Here is a 25,859-nt window from a genome sequence, read left to right on the forward strand (position 1 = left end):
TGGAGAGGGAAGTTACAGAAAAACAGCTTAGCGGAATAAAGTTATGTTGCCTTACTAAACAACCATCCATCTTTGAGGAGCCACCTTTTTAAAGCATCATTATTGCACAGAGATGTGTGTGTGTTTTTTTAAAAAAAAATCCTTCCTCCTTCCTTCCTTTATTACACCATACATATTTTTTATTACTTTTTTTTTTTGAAGCCCCATAATTAGAGCACTCTAGACAATGAGCAATTAAAGCAAATGAAATCCATGTGCTGCAGGGGGGGAAATCAGATAGCAGCACAAAAATCCTAAAAACAAACTATATCAAATCAGAGCAGAGCAGAGTTCTGATTTGAGCATAGCATTCCAGCTACAGTCAAATGATACAATGCAGAGAATCAGAAACCTTCCATGTAGAACTAATACACATCCTCAAACCCCAGCAAGATGCATGGAGCAGACCCGTTTAAATCAATGGGACTCATTGATCACAATTGATATTGATCTCATACTGACTTGATTTCATAAGTATCATATTTCTAAAAGTCTTTAAAATTATGAAACTGCTTCAAAAGGCAAATCAAAAGGTCTTCTGCTGACCCAGAAATCATCAAAGTAGGTACTAGGAGTGCCTCTGTTGTGGGAAAACATTCCATAGGTGAGGGGCCATCACTGAAAAGGCCCTATCCTTTGGCACCACCCTATGCACAGTGGTACCTTGGGTTACAGACGCTTCAGGTTACAGACTCCGCTAACCCAGAAATAGTACCTCAGGTTAAGAACTTTGCTTCAGGATGAGAACAGAAATTGGGCGGCGGCAGTGGAAGGCCCCATTAGCTAAAGTGGTACCTCAGGTTAAGAACTGTTTCAGGTTAAGACCTCCAGAACGAATTAAGTTCTTAACCCGAGGTACCACTGTACCTCTAATTGAGAAGATACTTGCTAAGGCTGTGTGCTTCCTCCAGTGTCACAGGGTGTATGCCTCTGAATAAAAGCCACAGGGGATGATGAGTGGCAGAAGACTCTTGTGTTTGAATCCTGTGTTTGAATCTTGTTTCTCTGTGCACACTTTGCACCCTTTCAAGCTCCAAGAAAACAAGTGTTTTCATGTTTAAACTTGCTATGAATGAGGAAAGAAATTTGCAAGCCACTGAAGAAAGAAACATCCTTTTTATTTCCACTTCACACATTTTCCAATGCACATTGTAGATCGGATTTGTTATTTGATGGTACTTTACAATATCTGGATTTGAAAGAAACTGGCTTGCTCTGTCCTACTGCGGTTGAGCGTAGGCACAGGGTAGAATCTTACATCTCTCCAAATTCCCCCTTCCCAATTATTGCTGAATGCAATCCCTATTTTCCAGCTTTTCATCCTATGCCACCCTGTGTTCCAGGTACTGCGAACAAGATCTGAATTATACATCCAGAAATACCATGGCCGTTCATGGACATCCAAGACAGCTCAATGTTAGAAGATTCAGGGCACACAAATCAAGTATTTCTGTACATAGTGAATAATCAAACTATGAAAAGCCTTTCCACAATAGGTCATGATAGCCACAGACTTGGGTGACTTTAAAAGAGGATTACACACATTCATGTAAGATAAAGCTATCAGTGGCTACTATTTTTTATATATATAAAAAAAATTGGTTCTTCAAATTAAAGTTTTTCAATAGCATATCCAACATACAACATAAAAACAAGATTCCAAAGACTCTCCTGAACTTCCCTCCTCCCCTTTGTGGGTCCTATTGTTAGTCATTTCCTCCTGCATCTTTTATAATAATCCAAACCTTTTACATCTCCATTATATCCAAAATTCACCATTAAACTGCAAGTGTTATTCCAATCCTACTAACGATTTTAACTGTTTACATTATAAAATTTCCCCATTTCCCCATTATAAATTTTCCCCATTTTTGGTCTTCCTGATTTCTGATTCTTTTGGTCATTTTTTGCCATTTTGGCATAATCCATCAACTTAATCTGCCAATTCTTCTATGGTTGGGACTTTATCTTCTTTCCGTCTTGAGAGATGCAGGGATCAGTGGCTACTATTATCATTGGCTGTGTTATCTGCTCACTTTCAGAGGCTGTATGCTTCTAGTTCAGGGGTCAGCAAACTTTTCCAGCAGGGGGACGGTCCACTGTCCCACAGACCTTGTGGGGGCCCGGACTATATTTTGGAAAAAAAGAAAAGAAGAAGAACGAATTCCTATGCCCCACAAATAACCCAGAGGTGCATTTTAAATAAAAGGACACATTATACTCATGTAAAAACACCAGGCAGGCCCCACAAATAACCCAGAGGTGCATTTTAAATAAAAGCACACATTCTACTCATGTAAAAACACCAGGCAGGCCCCACAAATAACCCAGAGATGCATTTTAAATAAAAGCACACATTCTACTCATGTAAAAACATGCTGATTCCCAGACTGCCCACAGGCCAGATATGGAAGGTGACTGGGCTGGCCCCAGCCCCTGGGCCTTAGTTTGCCTACCCACGTTCTAGTTGCTGGAAGCTGCAAGGCGGTAAAGCCACAAGGAGGGAATCACTGGCCTGTGAGCACTGCAATTGGAGAACAACCTCTACCAAAGGCGTCATGGACTTTGAAGAAACATGAACAAAGGATGAAAGGGAGAAACGAGCTAAGAGAACGGCACATTTGGCAAACCATCGCCGTGAACAACTCCTGCCTGAAAACCTATGGCCCCACTGTGGAAAGATGTGCAGATCCAGAATTGTCCTCCACAGTCCCTTACGGATACACGGTTAACACCGTATTCAAGGAAGACAATCTTACTTGACTATGAGTGATTGCCAAAGAAGAAGAAGAAGTTGCTGGAAGCCACAAGGTGGGAAAGTGATGTTGCATCAAGGTTCTGCCTGCCCGGTTGGGTCAGATCCTTAGAGGTGTGAGCATAAGCTCTGCATCTGAAACAGGGTTTTCCTACATCAACCCATTTCCAGCTGGCGCTGTCTGAGAATTCTGATGGAAACAGAAATGTGAGTAGAAATGTTTACTTATTCATCTCATGTCCAGAACAGAAAGCAATCCAGCAAACGCAATCAGTATTCACTGTTGTTGTTTTCAGTCTTCAAGTGATGACCCACCCATTTGAATCGTGTTTCCCTGGAATCACGTAAGGACAACATGATTAATTACACAAAATTGCACCACGGAGAACAGCAAGTTGAATTATGTTGTTTTTGTCTGAAGCCGAACTGCAGCAGAGCGGATGCAGCACTGCACATGCTCAATGGAAATCAATGCCTCCTAACATCCCTAGCTGCAGTCCCTTGGGTAGCTCAGTTGGTTAGAGCTTGGTGCTGATAACATCAAGGTTGCAGGTTCAATCCCTGTACGAGACAGCTGCATATTTCTGCCTTGCTGGGCATTGGACTGGATGATCCTCAGGGCCTCTTCCAACCATAGCTGTCAACTTTTCCCTTTTCTTGCGAGGAATCCTATTCGGAATAAGGGAATTTCCCTTTAAAAAAGGGAAACTTTGACAGCTATGCTTCCAACTCTATGGTTCTATGATTCTATGCTGCCCAATTCTGCCCCTGAAGATTTGGGGACCCTCTGGAATTGTGTGAGAAGTGATGTTGGGAAGCAGGAGAAGAAAACAGTGGAGATCTGGGGGCCAGAAAATCCTCTCGATCCAAGCTTCTGAGAAGCTCTCGTGCACCCTGCACCATAAATCAAAGAACCACTGCATTGCATCACACCAGCTCTCCAGCCTGTTACCTCACTACCTGAACGCTGAGCCACTTATCCTGTCAAGAAAGGAAGCTAAATGGTTTAGGCAAGGTTTTCTCTTAACAAATCCATGTTGGCAATCCATTTTTCCCTGTAGGTGCTTACAAAATTGAATTTTAGCAGTCCTGTTGTCTGACTAAATTTGATTCAAATGCACAGAGCTGCACTCCTAGAGAGTGTTTTGAATGTGTGATGTTTGCTTATGTGCTCACACAAAGGGGACTTGCAGCTACGGATGGAAGGGGAACGTCAGTTTTGCTTCTTCCTGTTTCTCATTCTTCCAGTCTTACATCCAGTTCTCCACATTTTGCAGCGATTGGCAAAACCTAAAAAGAAAAGGAACTCGTGAAAATTCACCAATATTTCAGGGCACATTCTCCTGGTAATCACACTTCTGAATGCATTTTTGTGTATCATTTTCACCAATGTAATTATTTTTAGGCACAATTTCCCCTAATATATGCATTTTTGATAGATTCAGCACTCAGTGAGATCAGAATTGAATTTCTACCTCATCCCTACGTACAAAAAACGTTGGAATTTACTCTCACTTCCTAACAGGAATATTCCTGTTCAGAATTCCAGCCAGCCAACCATGTTGTCCCTATGATGAAGAGAATTCATTGAAAAGTTTGGAAAGAATGAATGACTAATGGGAAGACTTGTAAGCACTTTACAAGAGAATTAGGATGAATGTTCAGTGTTGTATAACCACCACACAAACAAATCAGAGTGAATGCGCAGTAAAGATCAGGTATAGTCTGACCACTATGCCATGCTGCCAGTTTGCTGGATTTATGCTTGTTCTTTTACTTTTATGTTTTGAACATTTGAAAAGCAGGTAGAAATCTTTGGATATAAACTGCTATAAGACTGTAGAGTGGTACTTCAGGTTACAGAGGCTTCAGGTTACAGACTCCGCTAACCCAGAAATAGTACCTCGAGTTAAGAACTTTGCTTCAGGATGAGAACAGAAATCATGCTGCGACTGCAGGAGGCCCCATTAGCTAAAGTGGTACCTCAGGTTAAGAACAGTTTCAGGTTAAGAACAGACCTCCAGAACGAATTAAGTTCTTAACCTGAGGTACTGCTGTAAAACATGGGAGAGTGCTGCCCTGCTCCCTGCTGGAAGGTTGCTGGGAGGACGGACGGAGCCAAGTGAGTGCAGTCCTGGGTGAAGCCCCCCGACATGGTGGAGGCTGTGCCATCTATGCCCAGTGCTTCTGAGGCCTGGGCAGCTGGGCTCTGGGCAGAGGAGGCAGCACTGCCTAGGCTGCGGACAGCACTGAGAGCCTGAGCTAGAGGGCTTGCCAGGGCATGACAGCAGGTCTAGCCCCCTCCTCTCCCTGCTCCCCCCTCCCTACCTGGATGGCAGCACTTCCTCCTTTCCTGCTCTGATAATAATAATAGTAGTAGTAGTAGTAGTAGTAGTAGTAGTAATTTATTTGTACCCCACTCATCTGGATGGTTTTCCCAGGCCACTCTGGCCGGCTTCCAACAAAGATTAAAAATACATAAAAATGTCACACATTAAAAACTTCCCTGGACAGAGCTGCCTTCAGATATCTTCTAAATGTCAGGTAGTTTTTTATCTCTTTGACATCTGATGGGAGGGCACCACTACTGAGAAGGCCCTCTGCCTGGTTCCCTGTACCTTTGCTTCTCGCAATGAGGGAACTGCCAGAAGGCCCTCGGCGCTGGACCTCAGCATCCGGGCAGAATGATGGGAGTGGAGACGCTCCATCAGGTATACAGGACCGAGGCTGTTTAGGGCTTTATAGATCAACACCAACACTTTGAATTGTGCTCGGAAACGTAATGGGAGCCAATGTAGGTCTTTCAAGACCGGTTTTATGTGGTCTCGGCGGCAGCAGGCAGTGGCCAAGTCCTCTCAATGGAGGAGGGTCGTGAGGCACTGGGTCCAGGCACAGTCCACTGGAGGAGAGGGGAGGAAGGAGGGTGCCCACAGGGAGAGAGGGAGGTGGGTGAGCAATTGGACACCTTACCTGAACTCTTAGGCAGTCGGGAAGGAGACCCGGGTGGCTAAGTTTGGAGAGGGGGAAATATTTGGGGGGTGGGGTTGAAGGGGTCTTGGCCCCTTAGAATTGGTGCCCATTCCACTGTGTCGTTTTCTTTATGCAAGCAAATCAGGCTCAATGTTGAATAAATGATTTGTCTAGAAGACCCTTATTTATTTTGTGGTTGGATAGGTAGGCTTGGACTTTTTGGTTCTATGATTCTATAACAGTAAAGCTGCACGTAGAGTGGTCCCTCACTTCTTTTGACAATAGAAGCCAAACCAAATGCACTAAGAAACAAGAGTATAGATCAGCTTTCTCCTTTGACATGTGTTAATATCTGGTGAAACCATTCCTGGAATGGTGGGTGGTGGAGATGGTTCTTTTTTTACTCACTCCAAGGTTTTGCGCACTCCAAAGCATGCAGAACAGATTGCGGGACTGCAGTGAAGATGACTGCTATTCATACCAATTTTCACACCACCTGCTGTTTCGAATCCTTCGGAGCGAAAGTCTTTGTGCCACTGCAGCAGCCAACAAAACAAATTCACTGTTTTGGTTAAATGGCATTCTATTTCATGGTGTTCATCCTCCTCTAATTCAAGGCTGTCTCTGGTATCTCTTTATTATTGTAAATACACAGGAATGTATTGCCTAAAGTCACTGAGCTTATCTGTAAGAACTATGTTTGGCTATCTAATGGAAAATCATTCTGCAGATGGCAGCTGTTGTAAATCTTTGAGCCAACAGAAAACCAATTAAATGTTAGCTATCTTTTTTTTTTCTTCCCCTCCCTTCTCTCTCCTGGCGGACATAATGCAAAGAAACCATCTCATCAATCAAGCAGATGTAAAGTTAATCAGTGCTAGAAAAATAGCACCCAAAATATAGTTATGGACATGTCACAGGAAAATGGAACAAATTGTGTACTCTGGTGTGTGAATGAGCTACTGAATCTCTGCCTGGAAGCAATTTAAGCAAGGGACCGTGCAATGCAGATATGTGCCAGGATCCTGCGCTCTGATCCTCTGCTACCACCTTGGGGGGGGGGGAGGAGAGACACCAGACAGAAACAACCTCTCAGATCAGGAAGGATCTGGCCCTTGAAATGGTTCTTAGTGTCCCTATATCTTTAGACTCCCCACCACCACAAAGGCTCATGAGGCTGACCCTGCTTCAGTTTGAGAAGGGATCAGCACCTTTCCCCCTCTTCCAATAACTCCAGCCAGATTAATTCAGTTCACTTTGCATTTTACCTGAAAGAATGCGCAACTCAGAAAAGCAGCTACCTTTAGGGTTGCCAAAACGGCCTCCACCCCCATCGTTCAGCCCGGACACTGAGGTCCAGCTCCGAGGGCCTTCTGGCAGTTCCCTCCCTGCGAGAAGTGAGGTTAAAGGGAACCTGGCAGAGGGCCTTCTCGGTGGTGGCACCCACCCTGTGGAATGACCTCCCACCAGATGTCAGGGAAATAAACAACTACCTGACTTTTAGAAGACATCTGAAGGCAGCACTGTTTAGAGAAGTTTTAAATGTTTGATGTTTTATTGTGTTTTCAATATTCTGCTGGGAGCCGCCCAGAGTGCCTGCAGAAACCCAGCCAGATGGGCGGGGCATAAATAAGTTGTTGTTGTTGTTAATTATTATATGTCTAGGAATTCCCAGACATGTCCTCTTTTGGGAGTCCTACATGCCCATTGGAGGGTAATTTTACATTTTAAAGCAAATGTCCTGGATTTTGGGTGTTGCTTTTTTATGTTTAAAAAATATACATGGGTGGCTTTGGTTAAGGCTCTGATTCAGGTTCTGGTTTTGGTTCTGCCATGGGCAGTCCAAGCTCTAGTTCAGGCTCTGGCTCCAGCATTTCTAGCTCCGGTTCAGGCTCTGGCACATGTGACCCCAGTTCTGGCTTTCATGTGGGAGGCTCTGGTTCAACAGTAGCAGAGGGGCTATCAAGCAAATGCCCTAAAAAAGCTCAACAACTTTTCTTTTTGTGTCCGGATTTTTACCTTTTGAAACATGGCAGCTCTAGCTACCTTTTCAAATTCCCACTGCTCCAAATTTTGTGCGATGCAGTTTCCTGACTGAAAAATGTAAAGAAAGAAGGAGTATGATAGGAAAAGTAAAATACATGCCAGTAATGATAACATTACAGAAATGTATTTTGTTTTGGAGGGAATTGCTTACAAAAAAATGTGCATGTTGTTATTATTTATTGTTTATTAAATTTAAATTAAAAGCACAAAAATATGCAACATCATAAAACCAAAACAGAAAATGAAAACAAAGCGTGCCCATGCAAGGAGAAAACATAGTCCTCATATACTCCTGCAAACTGTGCTTGCTCATATATTTAATGCAGTCTTACAGCAGTTTATATCCAAAGTTTTCTACCTGGTTTTCAAATGTTCAGAACATACAAGTAAAAGAACAAGCATGAATCCAGCAATTTAAAACATGGTTAAAAATGAGGTTTTAAATATCTGAGGCATTTCAAACTTCTTGATAGTCTTAGATATTTAAATGTCTTAAATATTAGGAGAAAATGTGCAGAAAAGTGTCGTTGAATTTTAGTGGGGACTAAAACAATTTTGAACCAGTGCAAAAATGTGGCAAACTCAGTTTAAGACTGGGGGTGAGGGGAGGAATGGAGAGGAAGAGAAATGGATAGGTTTGACCATTCACAACTCTATGTCCGCAGCCGCCACCAAACTGCAGACACAGCACCACACCCAAGGGCTTCTAAAGGAAGCAGCGCCCCTTTGAATGTCAACACTGTGTTGTTGCATATCAGGGCTGCCTGCCTTTAAAAAAGACTCCAGGTACACCCAAACAGAAATGGTTCAAAGTACCTTACAGCAGACAAAGAGCCCTGCTTACTCCCAGCCCTCCAGGCCCACACAGGCTTTCACATCCCACTTGTCTCTACAGGAAGTTTCCTCTTCAAGTACTTTGCCCTGAGCCAGGAACCAACGTATATCGGAGCTGATAATCTGAAGGAAGCCAAAGTGCTGCTGAAGGTTCAGAGTCTGCTAGCTCTTGGGCCAATATTTGAGATTAGGTGCTCCTGGTTCTAATGTGAGACCCGTTCAGAGCTGTCCGTGGTGCTGATCACTTCCTTGCTCTGATACGGTGGTACAGTGGTGCCCCGCAAGACGAATGCCTCGCAAGACGGAAAACTCGCTAGACGAAAGGGTTTTCCGTTTTTTGAGCTGCTTCGCAAGACGAATTTCCCTACGGGCTTGCTTCGCAAGACGAAAACGTCTTGCGAGTTTGTTTCCTTTTTCTTAACACAATTAATACAGTTGCGACTTGACTTTGAGGAGCAACTCATAGAACGCAGTGTACATAGTAGCCTTTTTTGAGGTTTTTAAAGACTTTGGTGATTTTTGAAGCTTTTCCAAAACTTCTTTTGCAGCCATTTGGTAAGTTAAGCTTTTAAAACTTTTTTTGGGGGGTGGATTTTGGGTTGGGGTGTTTGGAATTCAAGGACTTGGTGTTGGGGAGGGGTTTGCAAGAATCTGGAAGCTTGTGTGTTTTTTTCTGCATTTTTATGATTTTCTGTGACCATTGGGCCACTCTGCTGTTTTTTTAAAAAAATCTGGATTCGAATTTCTGTGTGCTGGGTGGCTGGGGGAACAGTTGGGAAGGGGTCTGCAAGAAATTGGAAGCTTGTGGTTTTTTTCCTGCATTTTTATGATTTTCTGTGACCATTGGGCCACTCTGCTGTTTTTTAAAAAAAATTCTGGGTTTGAATTTTGAAATGCTCTTTACAGTATGTGTGACTTTAAAGAGCACTTAATAAACTCTTGTTGTACCAAATTTGGCTTTGTTTGGACTTTTTTTGACCATAGGAACGCATTAATTGATTTTCAATGCATTCCTATGGGATTTTGTGCTTCGCAAGACGAAAAATTCGCTAGACGAAAAAATTCGTGGAACGAATTAATTTCGTCTTGCGAGGCACCACTGTACCTCGGGTTACATATGCTTCAGGTTACAGACTCTGCTAACCCAGAAATAGTACCTCGGGTTAAGAACTTTGCTTCAGGATGAGAACAGAAATAGTGCTCCAGTGGCGCGGTAGCAGCAGGAGGCCCCATTAGCTAAAGTGGTGCTTCAGGTTAAGAACAGTTTCAGGTTAAGAACGGATCTCCGGAACGAATTAAGTACTTAACCCGAGGAACCACTGTAGTTATCTTTTGGGGAAGGTGAAACTAGAAAAGAGGTTCGGTGAAATGGCATTAACTTTAGAGACAAGCCGTCGGCCAGGAAATTCCTGCTTTGGTGGTGTTGGAGAATATCTCAGGTGTTTATTATGTGCAGATGGGTACACCAGCAAAAACAAGAAGAAAATTGGTTCGTGCGTGGGTTCAAGCCCCGTGTTGGACAAACAATTCCTGCATTGCATGGGGCTGCGCTAGATGACCCTTGTGGTCCCTTCCAACTCTACAATTCTATGATTCCATGATTCTGTGCTTCAGGGTGAGACCCTGCTAGGGTGGAAGGCGAGAATCAGGAAGGAGATGGCTGTTCAGCATTCCAGGCTTGTGGGTTCCCTTCCCTCACCCTCGATCCACTTGTAAAGTGGATAAAATGAGTATTGCTGTAGGTTTTAGGGAAGGGGTCAGCCTGCACAATGCCCTGAGTTCCTTCTAATCCCTGGTGTCCTGCACCCAGGAAGGGTCAAAATCGGCTATAGGATTCTATCGCTGAACTAGGCAATTTAAGACAAATGTGCTTACCCCTTCATTGGGCAGGCATTGTTGCGGACTCGCATTATCCCCTCTTCACGATCCCGCGGCAGTACAGGGTGGAGGCCTGGTTGGCATGTGTTGCCTGCAAACATCTGCACACTGAAGGGTTGTAGCCTGCCTGCAAATGAGCCAATCTTAGCCAGGCTACCGTGCAGGACCTCCCCAGGGGTGGGGTCAACTGTGCCAGCAGGTATCACTTGAGTCCGCGCTCAGAGAATAAATATAGGGCCTGTCCAGGCCTCCTCACCCAGTTTGCCGTTGGCCACTTAAACATAACCAAAGAAGTTGCTCTGTGCCATAGGGCAAATGTCTGGGCCTTTCCTCTTCCCACATGGCAGGGAAAACAAGCAAGAGGAGTGAAATTGTGTATGAGCAAAAGGCAGGCCTCCCAACTGAGAAAAGCATGCTCTGTGGGGGGCTTTCGGCCTCCACTAGAAATCTAATGGAGAAGCAGGATTTATCGGGGTGTTGAAGCTGTGAGCCCCTCCATCTTATGCTTGGCTTTCATATGTGTGTAAATAAAACCGTCTATCCCAGGCTTCCTCAACCTCAGCCCTCCAGATGATTTGAGACTACAATTCCCATCATCGACCACTGGTCCTGCTAGCTAGGGATCATGGGAGTTGTAGAAACATCTGGAGGGCTGACGTTGAGGAATCCTGATCTATCCTAAGGACAGTGCAGTCTCCCTTGACCTTCACTCCAAGGAAAATGAACACTGAGTGACCCCTGGAGTATCCCACCGCCCAGAGATTGGCTTGGAGCGTACCAGTATGTTGTCTGGTGGCTGGTAGGCAGCAACAGGAGAGATTGTTTGCCCCAGGGTAGCAGCCTTTAGCTAGACGTGTCTCCCCACCTGACCCCTTGAGCAATGGGAGGGGAGTGCATACACCCATGGTGAGGGGTGCCTTGATGGGTTCCTTTTTTGCTTATTTGCTGCAGGGCTAACTAGTGCTCCTAACACATATCTAGTGCGATGTGTGGATGTTTTGTGATTATTATTATTATTATTTTGGGCCAAAAGAAGAAGAAGTAGTGTTATATAAATAAAGCATAACATAACACAACGCCTAGCATGACACAATATCTGCTAAAGCACTATCTGTCAGAGATCTGGCAGCTGCTGTGGCATGAGAGGCAGCTTCTGTCATAATGATGTGAGCTGCAAACAGCTTTAGGTAAAGTGAACGAGACTGGACTGCCAGCTAATGAATGAACTCATTAACCTCTGTGACATCAGCGATAGATTGGCGTACGCAGTGGAATGGGGAGGGTCCGGGGAGCGGAATAACTGGAATAGGAGAACTTGCCACTTCCCTGGGCAAGAGGTAATTGCTCGACTTTCTGTAATCGAATTGAAGCCTTTTAGAAAGTGACATTTGTTGCACAACACTTCCACGACCCTCCATGTTTGTCTGCCCGTCGCCACGGCTTGAGGCAAAGAAGAAAACTGTTCTTAGGGAAGGTTGTGCAAGCTGAGAGGCGCAGCTGGTTTATTATTTTAAGGACAGAGCCGAAGTGGCTTCCATGGGCAGCTGCTCGGGCCCTGAAAGGGAATATGCCCAGTGCTCTTAGCAGTGCCAATTGCCTGGGTCTAGCTGACATTTTAATTTCCCAGACAGCCTCAGTTTTATTCATCTGTTTGGGCAATTCCTATACAGTGGACCCTCGGGTAACGTAACTTTCAGGTTGCGAACGCAGCAAACCCAGATGTGTATACTTCCAGGTTTCATAGCACGCACTTCGCGCATGCACAGAAGCGCTCTATCACACCGCATGTGTGCGCAGAAGCAGCGCCTCATGTTGCAGACTTCTCAGGGTACGTAAGGACACCCGGAACGAATTAAGTTCGTATCTGGAGGGTCCACTGTACTGCCCTTTGCACAAGCCATAGGACAGTTTGCAACAAAGCCAAAGGAAATAAACAGAAAGCATAAAACCCATAAGCAGGGTGGGGAGGAAAGGAAAGGGTTAAATGGAGTGGCTGGAATCCTGAACAGTAGAACTCCATACTGCAACATTTTGTTGTAGCTGCAGTGTATATCGTACATAACTCTCATTTTCACTTCTCACTTCCTCCTGAGTTAGGGTCACAAGCATTGCCAACATGGCACCCATGGGTGCCAGTGTGTCTCCCATTGCTTCCTACAGTGCCTGTAGAAAGTATTAGTAAATATCTTCTCAAAAATCCACAATGCACAAGTGGCTTTTTTGCTCTTCCTGCCCAGTTAGTTTTGGCACTTTTTTGGCTGCTCCTATATGGGACAAGCCCCCTTAAACATGCCCCAATTTCTTCAGATGCCAGGATTAGATACCCACCCGCCCTTCCATTCTGAGGAGAGGGGAGGTGCAAAGAACATCCCTCTCTGAGTGAACATGGCTGAGGCAAGAGTGGTGACATTTTTTCCATTGACAGGTGTGAGGCATGCCCACATCATATTGTAGTCTCATGGCTTTTCCCGCTCATTTAGGTGTGGCAGCCATACCTCCACGGCAGCCATTTTGGTTTGGGCCACACATCGTGTGGCGGCCATTTTAGGTAAGCCTCGTCTTCTCAGCACCAAGTTTATGTCTTTTGCATATGACACTTTTTCAAAATTCCAACTGTGCCCACTAGTCCAAAAAGGTTAGTTTAAATAACATAAATAATAAAATTCTATTAAAGCTTTTTTTCATAATACAATCAGATAAAAGAAAGTAATCTAAATAAAACCAGAAACAGAGAAAGAACAAGAAAAGAAAAGGACTTTGTTTAGAGCAGATTAAGGGATTAAGTAGATGGGATTCTTTACCCTTTTCCTGCCAGCTCTTTTCCCACTCCAAAACACCCACCCACAACACACAGCTTTTTCAGATTTAGGGTTCCTAGACCTGTGTTTCTTCCCTCACAAATAGGTGCTTGGAACAGGGCAGGAAAAGAGGAGACTGAGAGGAGATACGATAGCCATATTCGAATCTCTAAAGGGCTGTCACGTGAAAGAGGGAACGTGCTTGTTTTCTCCTGCTCTGGAGAGTAGGACTCGAACCCATGGCTTCAAGTTACCAGAAAGAAGAATCCAATTAAACATTGGGGGGGAGGGGTTCTGAAAGTAAGAGCTGTTAGGCAGTGGAACAGACTCCCACAAGATGTGGTGGACTCTCCTTCCTTGGAGGTTTTTAAGCAGAGGTTGGATGGCCATCTGTCATGGATGCTTTAGCTGAGATTCCTGCATTGAAAGGGGGTTGGACTAGATGACCCTTGGGTCCCTTCTAAGATTCTATGATTCCAGGAATAGGTGAAGCAGGTTGGCAAGTGAAATGTGAACAGCGCACACCCCTTCCCTCCCTCTGCTGTTTCTCCATTCCAAATCACAAAGTGCCCCTTCTTGAAACAAAATGGCCGCCTGCACTGCGTTATACTCATTTTTATGTAACGGGCACTTAGGCTCTCCATCTAGCCTATATGGATGTAGGACCAAGTATAGCTGCAATTAAACGCACTTCAGCGAATGGCACCATTCCCAATTTAAAACCGTTATGTAATGCTAATTGCCCTGTTCTTTCCGAGTGGGTGGCAAAATGGAAGATAACATAAAGAATACAAAGCACTGCGGAGTTTTTTTTCTTCTCTCCATAATAAAAAAAAACCCCATAGCACTAAAGCGTTCAGACTTGCCCCCTTTTTTTACAGCAACAATAAAGAAGCCTTGTAATTCATATTTTGTTAGAAAATGGCCTATACACTTAGTTGCCATGGTTACTTGATACAGCTCTGTAGATGCTGTTGTATACCGGCAATCAAGCTTCGGGTACAAGTGTTAGAATTTCTAGGGCAGCGATCGGGAGACAAAGGAGACCTACGAATTTGTTTCCTGTGAGCCACAAACCTTATTGTCAAAACAGCCACAGGCCAATGCGGTAGGGCGACTATAATGCTCTCTTTGAACTAGAGGGATCTCGAATTTACGAATCTGCATTTAATCATAGAACTGACAGGCTGACTTGGAGGAAGGCAAGAGAGTCTCTGGGCACACACAGAGTGCTTTCCTCCCCAGAGTAGCAATGCTGGTTTTCTGGAGCAACTTCGAACTTGCAAAATTTCCAGACATTTCTCTGCAACTTTACATTGCCTGGCTGGCGCCCTTGAATTCTGGTAATGCTTCCTGCTTCCCTGGATGGAGGATACAGAGGGGTTCGTGTGTAGAAACTCATGTACAGTACAGGTGTAATATTTATATGCATTGCTCCACCCACTTTTGCCTCTGACCCCGCCCACCACTGCATAGCTGTCAAGCGTCCCTTATTTGGCGGGACAGTCCCTTATCCCAGCGCCATGTCCCACTGCTGTCCCTTATTGATGATGTCCCTTAAATAAGCTACTGAAGGTAATAGGGCCCTTTCTATGTCCAGCTGTCCTTTGTCAACAACAAATTGTTGCTGATTTTTTTGTGTTGAATATATGCTATATGGTAATTTAGGGACCTAATAGGTATCTAAAGCCATTTGCATGCAACAGAATATGTATTTTATCAAAGTAATTTTTGATCCCTTATTTTGGCTGCTGATCCCTTATTTTTGAGGCTGCTGGTCCCTTATTTTCAAATCTGTAAGTTGACAGCTATGCACCACTGGCGTGTGGTTCCTGGAAGCTTGCCTAGAAAGGAATGCAAGACTGGACAAGCTTCTCCAACCACACACCAATGGTGGGCCGGGCCAGAGTCAAAAGTAGGTGGAGCTATAAAAGCGTTTCCCCTCCTTTTAGTGTCCAGTCTATTTCTCCATCTAGCCCAGAATACCCTCCTTCTTGAACAGACAGCAACTCTCCAGGTCTGTCTAGATCTAGGTTGTCCACCTCTGCCCTATCACGAAATTCAAACCCATTGTCCGCAGACTGTGTAGTCTGCTGAAACTTTGGAACTCCCTGCATATTGGCATCAGTCGGGCTTTTGTATGTTGGCACCCATCAGTCTCGAGAGGCAATGGAGTGCGCCTCTGGGGGTGAAGTCAAACTTCTGCAGAGACCAGTAACTCATAAATGCATTAGCAGCAATGAAGTTACCTCTCTGGGGTGCAAGCCTGGGCGGCGTGTCTGGAGGTCCTGGGTTGCCCAGATGACAAGAATTCACTGTATTATTTGCGGCATCTGCTTAGAACATGTTTGTTTAGGCAGGCCTAACATATATGAGTTACATGGGTTTTGCCTCTTTCGCATCTCCTATCTAGTTTGATAAAGTTTCGAACTTTTTTTAAAACACCTGTTCTTTATGGAGACTTTTAATGTTTTATTTCGTATTTCTGTCAACCATTTAGAGGTTTCTTTACAATAAAGTGGGATATAAATGTTTGTTAAATGGATACAACAAATGGTTTGAATCCAGACTTAACGAGCCTCAAAGCGACGTGGTTCCAGATTTGTCACTTGTGTTGAAATACTATCTTTTGTACTGCAGTGGTGACCAGAGGGACCGAACAACACAACAGGAGCAAGGCTATAATCACCACCCTCATCATCATGGTCGTCACTCACCAAATCCATCATCACCTTCAATCTCATTGTCATCCTCATCACCAGTTTCTCACATGCATACTGTATAAGGTAGTCCTACCTTGATGCTTTATACATCCAGAGAGAGAGGTTGGGTTGAGTTGGGTTGGGTTGTAAGAATAACAATATCACATTTTTCACAAGCCTGAGACATCATCACCATGTTCTGTGGCCAAGATTTTTGTAACTCCCTTTGCATAGGGACCAGGGAATAGGTATTTTAAAAGAGAAGAAGATGGGGATGATCCCAAAGAACCAGGGAGCTTCCTCTGGCCCAGACTCTGAATGTGGCTCTCAAGATTCTCTCCAGACCATACTCCTGGAGAGCCTTCTCTCCTCCCTGCCCTGCCTCACATTCCCCTTGAGTGCTTTTGCCTGGCTGCTGTGCATCCTAGAAAGGGGTTTGTGAGTGTGTCTAGAAGCTAGCCCTGTTCACAGGTAACGTTTGCATTAATTGCTCCTCCCACTTTTCCCTCTGATCCTGCCCACCACTGCCATATGGACCCCAGAAAGTTTTACAAAATGAAATGTGGCCCTCAGGTTGGAACAAGGTTCTCCATCCCTATGCCGAAACATTACAGCACCTCATTATTCTCTCCACCCCATCTTTTTTTGAACCTCTATTTTTTTTTTTTTTTAGAAAGTCAAATTCCTGTAGATTTTGCAGAGAGGCACGGAGACCCTATGAATCTTCAGCTAAGTCAGTATGCGTTCGTATTACTGCACCAGACTCTGGCGTCTTCTGCTATTTGTTTTTCAGCAGCCGATGAAGTCATTCCTCTTACTTCATTCGCCATCACTTGCGCTCACTGCCTGGTGGTCAGAAAAAAGGCTGCAGCAGCTTCATGTGCAACTCACCCCAATTCAACCTCAGTGCATTTGTGAAAAGGGCTGCGTCCATAAATTAGGACATTAAGGACCAGGCCTTGAATCAATAGGATGAGGAAGAGTGGAGCTCCTACAAGGGCGAAATGTTTAGGTCACCGCTGCTTGCTTCTTTATGGCATTTGCCACACTCTATATCATTTATCCAAGTTTACACTGCAAAGAGAATACTAGCAAGATATACAATAACATAATACGCAGGAGGCAGCATGCCATTGAATGCCAGTGGCTGGGACCCATGAGTCCTGTTTTCAGACTTTCCAGGGGTGACCTGTGGTGTGAACAGGATTCTGAACCAGATGGTCTTTTGGTCTGATCCAGAAGGGCATTTCTCATGCTCTGAGTGGCAGGGCACAAGGGAGAGCAAAGCGATCAAGGAGACAGAGCAACTCCCATGAGAAAAAGTTGCAACATTTGGGGGTGGGTTTTTTTTTAGTAAGAAGTGACATGATAGAAGTGCGCAATATTATGCAATGTGGCTAAGGAGAAACCTCTCTCATTCTATAACTTATGGGTGTCCAATGGACAGATTAAAGACACCATACATAGTTGAACTATGGAATTCACTCTCCCACAGGAGAGCATGGTGGTCACCAACTTGAATGGTTTAAATAGAGAAGTAGGCAGATTCATGGAGGATAAGGCTAAAAATGGCTACTATTCCTTTTGGCTATGTTCTTTCTCCACTGTCAGAGGCAACATGCCTCTGAATGCTGGGAATCACAAGTGGCAAGAGTCGTCTCTTGTTTGCGAGCTTCCCATAGGCACCTAGTTGACCATTGCTGAACTAATTGGGTCATTGGTTGGATCCAACAATAAATAACTCAGTTAAATATCAGCAGTGGAAACTTATTTATTTATTGCATATATATACCAACTTTACCTTCCAAGGAACTCAAGGTGGGGTACATGGTTCTCCTCCTCCCCCATTTCATTCTCACAACAACCCTGAGAGGTAGGTTAGGCTAAGAGATAGCAACTGGCCCAAGGTCACCCAGTAAGCTTCATGGCTGATTGGGAATTCGAACCCTGCCTTCCCAGGTACTCCCAGGTTATAACACTATAACTATTACTCCACCCACTTCTGGAAGAGAGTATCAAGGGGATGGTCTTCTGGTCCAGAGCCAAGCACACCATTTCCTTTCCATCCATTCCCCTTGGGTGTACTGACTGCCCTGGGAAGTACCGTATTTTTCGCTCTATAGGATGCACTTTTCCCCCTCCAAAAATGAAGGGGAAATGTGTGTGCATCCTATGGAGTGAATGCAGGCTCCTTGGCTTCAGCGATAGCAACACAAAGCCTCCGAAGTGCAGAGGGAGAGCTCCCCCCACATTCCGGAGGCTTTGTGTTGCTTTCACTGAAGCCGCCTGAAGCCCCTGGAGCACAGGGAACTCCCACTGCACTCCGGGAGCTTCAGGCAGCTATCTGCAAGCCTTCAGAGTGCAGCAGGAGTTCCCGCCGTGCTCCGAAGGCTTGCGGATAGCCGTCTGAAGCCGGGAGAGCGAGAGGGGTCAGTGCACACCAATCCCTCTTGCTCTCCAGGCTTTGCTTCACTGGAGAGGCACTGCACAGTTTTCCCTCTCTGTGCAGCACCCCTTCAGCAAAGTGGGAGGAGAAATGGAAGGGGCTCCGTTTCTCCTGCCACTTCGCTGAAGGGGCGCTGAGCAGAGAGGGGGAGAATTTTTTTTCCTGTTGTCCCTCTCCTATGGTCCGGTGCATCCTATAGAGCAAAAAATACGGTAGGTGCTGGGAAGGATGAAGTCTCTGGTGTAGAAGCTGCTTGACCCTTAAATGAATTTTTTCAGGGGTTGCTATGCTTGGGGGTCCCAGTTTGGGGGTATCTTGACTCAAGATTCTTCTTCTTCTTCTTTTTCTCACAAAAGTGATTCAAAGAGCCTTGCAACGCAATACGCCTCAGTGGTTGGGACTCGCGCTTGGTGTTGAGAACCTTGGTCTGAGTTATGGAATTTGCTACCACAATTCTGAACCACAATGTGGAGTGGAGGCAACCAACTTGGATGCCTTTAAAAGGGGATCAGAACATTTCATGGAGATTAAGGCTATCAATGGCTACTAACCCTGATGGCTGTGCTCTGAATGAAAGTCACTGGGGGTGATGACTGGAAGAGTCATCCTCCTCCTCATGGGATTCCCATAGTTATCTAGTTGGCCCCTGTGAGAACAGAACGCTGGATCAAATGGGCCTCTGATTTGACCCAGCAGGACTCCTCTTGTATTTTTTTATTCACATTCTTATGGGTTCATCCATTCCGGGGCTTGTGCCACTGGTCGTTCTGGTTTATCTGGCCACTTGTCCTCTGGGTCTGGTTGCAGGGCTTCTGCCCAGGATTAGGTTCTTGATATGGTACTCTCAGCCAAGTGTCTGAGCTGGTTAAATAAAGGAAACCCAAGATCTTACTGTATCTGTGTGACAAGAATGAAGCACCCCCTGCAGCAGCTTCCTTGTCCAGCCGCAGCTCTTGTTTGGCCAGGGTCCCCTTGCTATTCCCAAGGACGCATGCCAATAATTCTCTTCAGTGATTCACAGCAGCCCCGTCCTCACAGAGAGTCTGCTCCTTTTATTTATCTTTGCAGCGATGGCTGGGCAGACAGATACGATGTGACAGAAGGATACCAGCGCGAGGCTGTTGGCGGAATAACAATCAAGCTTCAGTCTCCGGATGTGAAATGGTTTGATGATTATTACCTGCAGCTTCAGCCAGAAACCAACCACCGAAACCCGTGGTTTCAGGAATTTTGGCAACACCGTTTCCAGTGCCGGCTGAAGGGATCCCCTCAGGAGAATACGAAATTCAATAAGACCTGCAGCAGTAAGCATCTTTATTCATACATGTCTGTTTATTTGAAACCAATGAAGTCCAAGCTGTTAATTGCTTCTGGGATTATGGGAACTGGAGGAATCAATGTCAGGATGAAGGTATGGTGATGTTAAGTGTCTTTTGTGCCAATGAGCTGGGGGCAGACTCAGACAACAGTTTCAATGCAGTAACAAAAAGGTTGAGAATAGTTTCTATTCTATTATTTTTCTATATTCCAGAATCTGGTTTTGTTTTGCGGCAGTTGTTTTTATTTTATTTTATCTTGTTACACACCACTTTGATGGCCTCGGGCTGTGCAGCATTTTACTAATTTGTAAAATAAACTTTTAAGTATAAATAAATAGCAGTATCAGTCAGATACTTTTCCGCTCTTCCAGCAGCAGAGATTATTTCATTTGTAACTTAAGGGTTAGCTCCGATACTTTCAAAAAGTCAGCTAGCCAAGAGGGGTATGGGCGGAAGTGTTGCTTACCAACCAGCATCACATGATGTTCACTGAGGTAGCACATGCTCTGATTGGCTACGTAGTTCAGAGGGGGTTTCCCTCTGTATATTTTAGTTGGTTTTTTCTATCCTCCTATCTACAAGGCCTGAACTAAGAAACACAAAACCTCTCTGTTCCTTTCTCCTCAAATTGCACACTGTTTTCAGTTTGCTTAGTAAAGGGTCAACAGGACGTTTCTCAGAGGACTTCATTTGCATTATTTAAGTGACTTTGCTAACAGTGATAAATATAGCAGAGCAGTAAATGACAAGCCCGTATGAGCCAGGGTCATATTTAACAACTCACCTGCTAGCATTAGGTGACTAGGAATTCCCTGCAGGTGAGTGAGTGGGGCAGTCGCAGTGGGACAGAATGCCCCATCTTCCCCTGCCAGCCTGCTTGGTTTCTGTGGCATCTGCAGAAGACAATCTTCTTGCATTCTTCTGTTAAAGAGTGAAGACAATCGAAGCTGGCGCGCACACACACTCCACAAAACACCTCACATGCGATGGAATATTTATTTTTATGATAATAGAATGCAGGAAACCATCTTGTTGTTGTTGTTTAGTTGTTTAGTCATGTCCGACTCTTCATGACCCCCTGGACCAGAGCACACCAGGCACTCCTGTCTTCCACTGCCTCCCGCAGTTGGGTCAAACTCGTGTTAGTAGCTTCGAGAACACTGTCCAGCCATCTCGTCCTCTGTCGTCCTCTTCTCCTTGTGCCCTCCATCTTTCTCATCACCAGGGTCTTTTCCAGGGAGTCTTCTCTTCTCATGAGGCAGCCAAACTATTGGAGCCTCAGCTTCAGGATCTGTCCTTCCAGTGAGCACTCAGGGCTGATTTCTTAAGAAGGAGAGGTTTGTTCTTCTTGCAGTCCATGGGACTCTCAAGAGTCTCCTCCAGCACCATAATTCAAAAGCATCAATTCTTTGGCAATCAGCCTTCTTTATGGTCCAGCTCTCACTTCCATACATCACTACTGGGAAAACCATCTTATCCTGAATCAAACCATTGACCCAGCTAACCTGGGGTTGTATATATTGATAGTATACCTCCAAGGGTTCAGACAAGGGGCATTCCTGGCCCTGCCTGGAGATGCTGAGGATGGAACCTAGGACAGGCAGAACATGGGCTCTGTCACTGAGTTATGGCCCTTCCCCAGTTGTATACAGCCTGTGACTCACTCAGTCAAATCCAGTTACAGATAGGTAGCCGTGTTGGTCAGCCATAGTCAAAACAAAAAAAATTCCTTCCAGTAGCACCTTAAAGACCAACTAAGTCAGTTCTTGGTATGAGCTTTCGTGTGCATGCATCATACCAAGCTCATACCAAGAACTGACTTAGTTGGTCTTTAAGGTGCTACTGGAAGGAAATTTTTTTGTTCAGTCAAATCCAGTCCATTTGTTATGCCTGCTGGTCCACTTGCAAGCTGGGTAGATCTCCTGGCGTCATTGTAGGCTTGCGAGTGCAGCAACAGGGAGCTTCTCCAGCAGTAGCAGCATGTATTCTCTTGCCCTTCATCCGGGGGCGAAGCTAACATGGAAACATACAGCCTTTTTCTTGTTGGAGGTTTTAGCCGTCCTTAATTCAGACACTTGCTGCTGCCTCTGCTAAGTGCATTGATCTTCTGCCCGGCCAAAGCGTTACAGAGAAGGGGAAGTGTTCAGAGTTGTCCACCTTGATTTTCAATGCTTTCGGCTCCATGTCAGAGGAGAAGTCGGGTGAGGCATATGGAGTCCCAAAGAAACAGATAAAAACAGCAACGCTTAGCTCCATGGGAGGAAGTAAAGGAAGGGACTCTGCACCATCATTAGGATGGAGAAATGAACATGGGTGCATTTAATAGGATGTGCTGATTTTAAAGGATCAAACAGCATTTTGGAGAAGTTGGCCCTGTGTCCAGGACTGATGCAGTTAATCGATGATGTCTGTTACACCCACTTAAAAACAGAGATATTAAAGGTCTTTCTTGTGTGCTTCCCACAGACATATTTTTTATATATAATCTTTTTTATTCAGTTTTACACTACACATTTAAATTCAAATATTAGGCATAATTTTCAACATTTAGGATTCACTGAATCCTTAGACTTCCCTCCACCCTTCCGTGGCTTCCATTTTCAATCTTTTTCAACTGCATCTTTTATTTTCTCTATTTTTCTTAAAATAATCCATTTTTACCTTAGTTTTTAGTACATTACAAGCGTTACTCAAATCCTGCCCAAGTGTTTAGCTGTTTACAGTGTTCTCTTAGGTAATTTGTAAATTTTTCCCATTCCTTATTAAAGTTTCTCTCTTCCTGGTTTCTGATTTTCCCGGTCATTTTCGCCATTTCGGCGTAGTCCATCATCTTCATCAGCCATTCTGGTTGGGACTTTATCTTCTTTCCATCTCTAGGTCAGTAGGATCTGCACTGCTGTTATCACATACATAATTCCAGTTACAGATAGGTAGCCGTGTTGGTCTGCCATAGTCAAAACAAAAACAATTCCTTCCAGTAGCACCTTAAAGACCAACTAAGTTAGTTCTTGGTATGAGCTTTCGTGTGCATGCACACTTCTTCAGATACACTGCAGACCTTCAGATACACTGCAGTGTATCTGAAGAAGTGTGCATGCACACGAAAGCTCATACCAAGAACTAACTTAGTTGGTCTTTAAGGTGCTACTGGAAGGAATTGTTTTTGTTATCACATACATAAATAATCGTTTCTGCTCCTTTGGTATTTCTGCACCTAAAATTCTTAGTAAAAAAAGCTTCTGGTTTTTTCACAAACATTATTTTAAACTTTTTTTCAACCCATTATATATCATTTCCCAGAATGCTTTTGTTATCTTGCACTTTCACCCACAGACATCTTATTGACCGCTGTGAGAACAGGATACTGGACTAGATTGGCCTCTGGTCTGATCTTGCAGGGAACTTGCACTTACATTCCTAACTTTGCTAGGACCACTGAAACAGTGGCCAGCAGTGTGTCTAACCCCATGAATCTTCTCCTGTACAGATTTCCAACCTTACAACTGCTAATGGATACAGTGGTACCTCAGGTTACAGACGCTTCAGGTTACAGACTCCGCTAACCCAGAAATAGTACCTTAGGTTAAGAACTTTGCTTCAGGATGAGAACAGAAATTGTGCGGCGGCAGCGGGAGGCCCCATTAGCTAAAGTGGTACCTCAGGTTAAGAACAGTTTCAGGTTAAGAACGGACCTCCAGAACGAATTAAGTTCTTAACCCGAGGTACCACTGTACAAGACTATTCCCAGCAGGGATTGTGCTGGCAAAACAGTAGCCAGCAGGATTAAAATCTCCACTCACAGAGAGTGGAAGGTTCAGTCCTGCTTTCTGCAGTGTGTTTGGGAGAAGTGGAAAGGAGGTGCAGTGTCTCATTGTTTTTCCCTTTTAAATTAACCTTTTAATTTCATTTGCTTGATTAACCTTTTAAAACCTTGATTGAACATGAGGTCTGGTCCTTGGATTGATTTGGGAGGTGGAGGTTGGCCCGTGTCAAACTGGACCCAATCTGAAGTCCTGGATTAAGCCCTGAATCCGATCCAGTGGGTGGGAGGAGCATGCAGAGCCATTACAATTATTTAGGTTAAAAAAAAAAAAACACCACTCGCAAGTGGCATCTGGTGTACCATTCAAGACAGTATCACAATTTAAGCAGCACAATAGCTCTGCGAGAATGGCACAAGAGGCAGCTTCTCAAGGAGTTCATAACCTTTCAGAAGAATCAAATTAAAAAGCAGAATGTACCTGTGGAGAAAAGGAAAACACTGGATACAGGTAGCAAAGGATGTACCTGCTAGTATTAGGTGACTAGGAATTTCCTGCAAGTGAATGAGTGGGACAGTCAAGAAGGGACAGATTGCCACATCTTCCCAGATCCTACTTGTGGACTTTTTGTAGGCTTCTGATTGGCTACTGTGAGGTGATGGACTAGATGGGCCTTTGACCTGCTTGAAGAAGCCTTCTGCTTTGCTCCCCTTTGGTCAAATCCACAATAATATTTTGCAAGTCAGGTTTGTCCCCCCCCCCACTCCAGTTCTCCACATTCTGTGAGCTGAGAGATAAACCTAGTTTTGAAAAGCACAGGTTTGTAGCTCAGCTGAATCCCTCGTAGTGGTTGGCTTCTGTGAAGTGTGGAAACAGGCTCATTTCAATTTAACTCTTATTCACTTGAACTTGAATTGTCGGCCTAGAAAACTATCACCAGGCCATCTGCAAAATTACACAGCACAAATCCCAGTAGATCAAAATTATCCGGCTCTTAAAAGAAAATTGAAGAGAACTGTACGTAATAAAATAGATTTTTGTGTGTGTGTTTTTTCAAAAAACCTACCAATGTTGTTTCTGGTTCAAGTTAGATTTCTGTTAAACGACTAGTATAATTAATTACACAGTGCATGCACACTTAATTCTGGGGGTGAATACTTTGTTAAAAGTTTTGCATATTGCAACATAATTTACTGCTCAGCATTCCACTTAATTTCAATTAGAATGGATTTTCAGTGCAATCTATTCTCACAGCTATTATGCTGATTATTCTTAATTAGGAGGAGAAATTACCAGAACAAAAAGGTAATATGCCGTTTCCTTCCTCCCTCCCTGAAGGTTTCAAATTTTCCTTGGGAAACAAATGTCCCCTTCTATCAGGGGTGGGGACAGACTGCTTGAATTGCTTCTACATCAAGGGTTGCTCAGAGTACACCTGTTGAAATCAAGGGGCCTAAATTGGTCATGGCTATTAAATGGGTCTACTCTGAGTAAAAGCTAGTTGACTACAACGATTAGGAAAGATGTGTAAACACTTGTTTTGTGACATTTGTATTTATTGCTTTATTGCATGTATATCTTAACTTTCTCAAGGTAGCATGCCTATTCCTCCCCACATATTATCCTCACAGCAACCCTGTGTGGTAGGTTAGGCTGATAAATGTTGACTAGTTCAAGGTTACCCAGTGGGAAATTTGAACTCTGGTCTCCCAAGTCATAGCCCAACGTTCCTATCACTACAGCATGTTCTATGTACCTTCTCAATTTCTAATTTGCAACAACCGTTGAGGATTATTATTATTATTATTATTATTATTATTAAACAAAAAGTCAGTAGGGAGCATTTGAGTCTGATGACTGTATTAGCTGTTTCAGTCCCTTGATTTGTAGGTGCCTCCTGTCCCTTTAAATAGCTATGTTAACAGGGGGGTGTTTGAATCTCACAGCTTCCCCATCAAGGCTTAAACTGTGCCACCTCCCTTCCAGGGCCACGACTCAGTGACAGAGCACATGCACAAGATGGAGCAAGATTGTTTCCTCCTGTTCTAGAGGGTAGGAATTGAACCAATGGCTTCAAGTTACAAGGAGATTCCGAGTAAACATTGGGAAGAGCTTTCTGACATTAAGAGCTGCTCAATAGCGGAACAAGCTCCCTTGGGAAGTAGTGGACTTTCCCTGGACAGTGGATGGCCATCTGTCATGGATGCTTTAGCTAAGATTCCATAATCAATAAACACACAAGGCGTAACCGGCAGTATTTTTGAATAAATAAGGTATACTATTCATTGTATCAAATTGTAGATTTCAACGG

General features: G+C 44.3%; 1 protein-coding gene across 4 annotated transcripts in view; it reads left to right on the top strand.

The window, feature by feature from the left end:
- The window catches only part of GRM5 (glutamate metabotropic receptor 5), a 252,464-nt gene that overhangs the window by 176,572 nt on the left and 50,033 nt on the right, over positions 1–25,859 (top strand). For all 4 annotated transcript variants that reach the window (XM_081909589.1, XM_081909590.1, XM_081909588.1 and 1 more), the window contains exon 4: positions 19,537–19,772. In XM_081909589.1, coding sequence (XP_081765715.1) covers positions 19,537–19,772 — 236 coding nt within the window. The remainder of the gene's footprint in view (positions 1–19,536; positions 19,773–25,859) is intronic.

Source organism: Podarcis melisellensis (assembly GCF_964234715.1).
Source record: "Podarcis melisellensis genome assembly, chromosome: 4".
Taxonomy (NCBI): Eukaryota; Metazoa; Chordata; class Lepidosauria; order Squamata; family Lacertidae; genus Podarcis; species Podarcis melisellensis.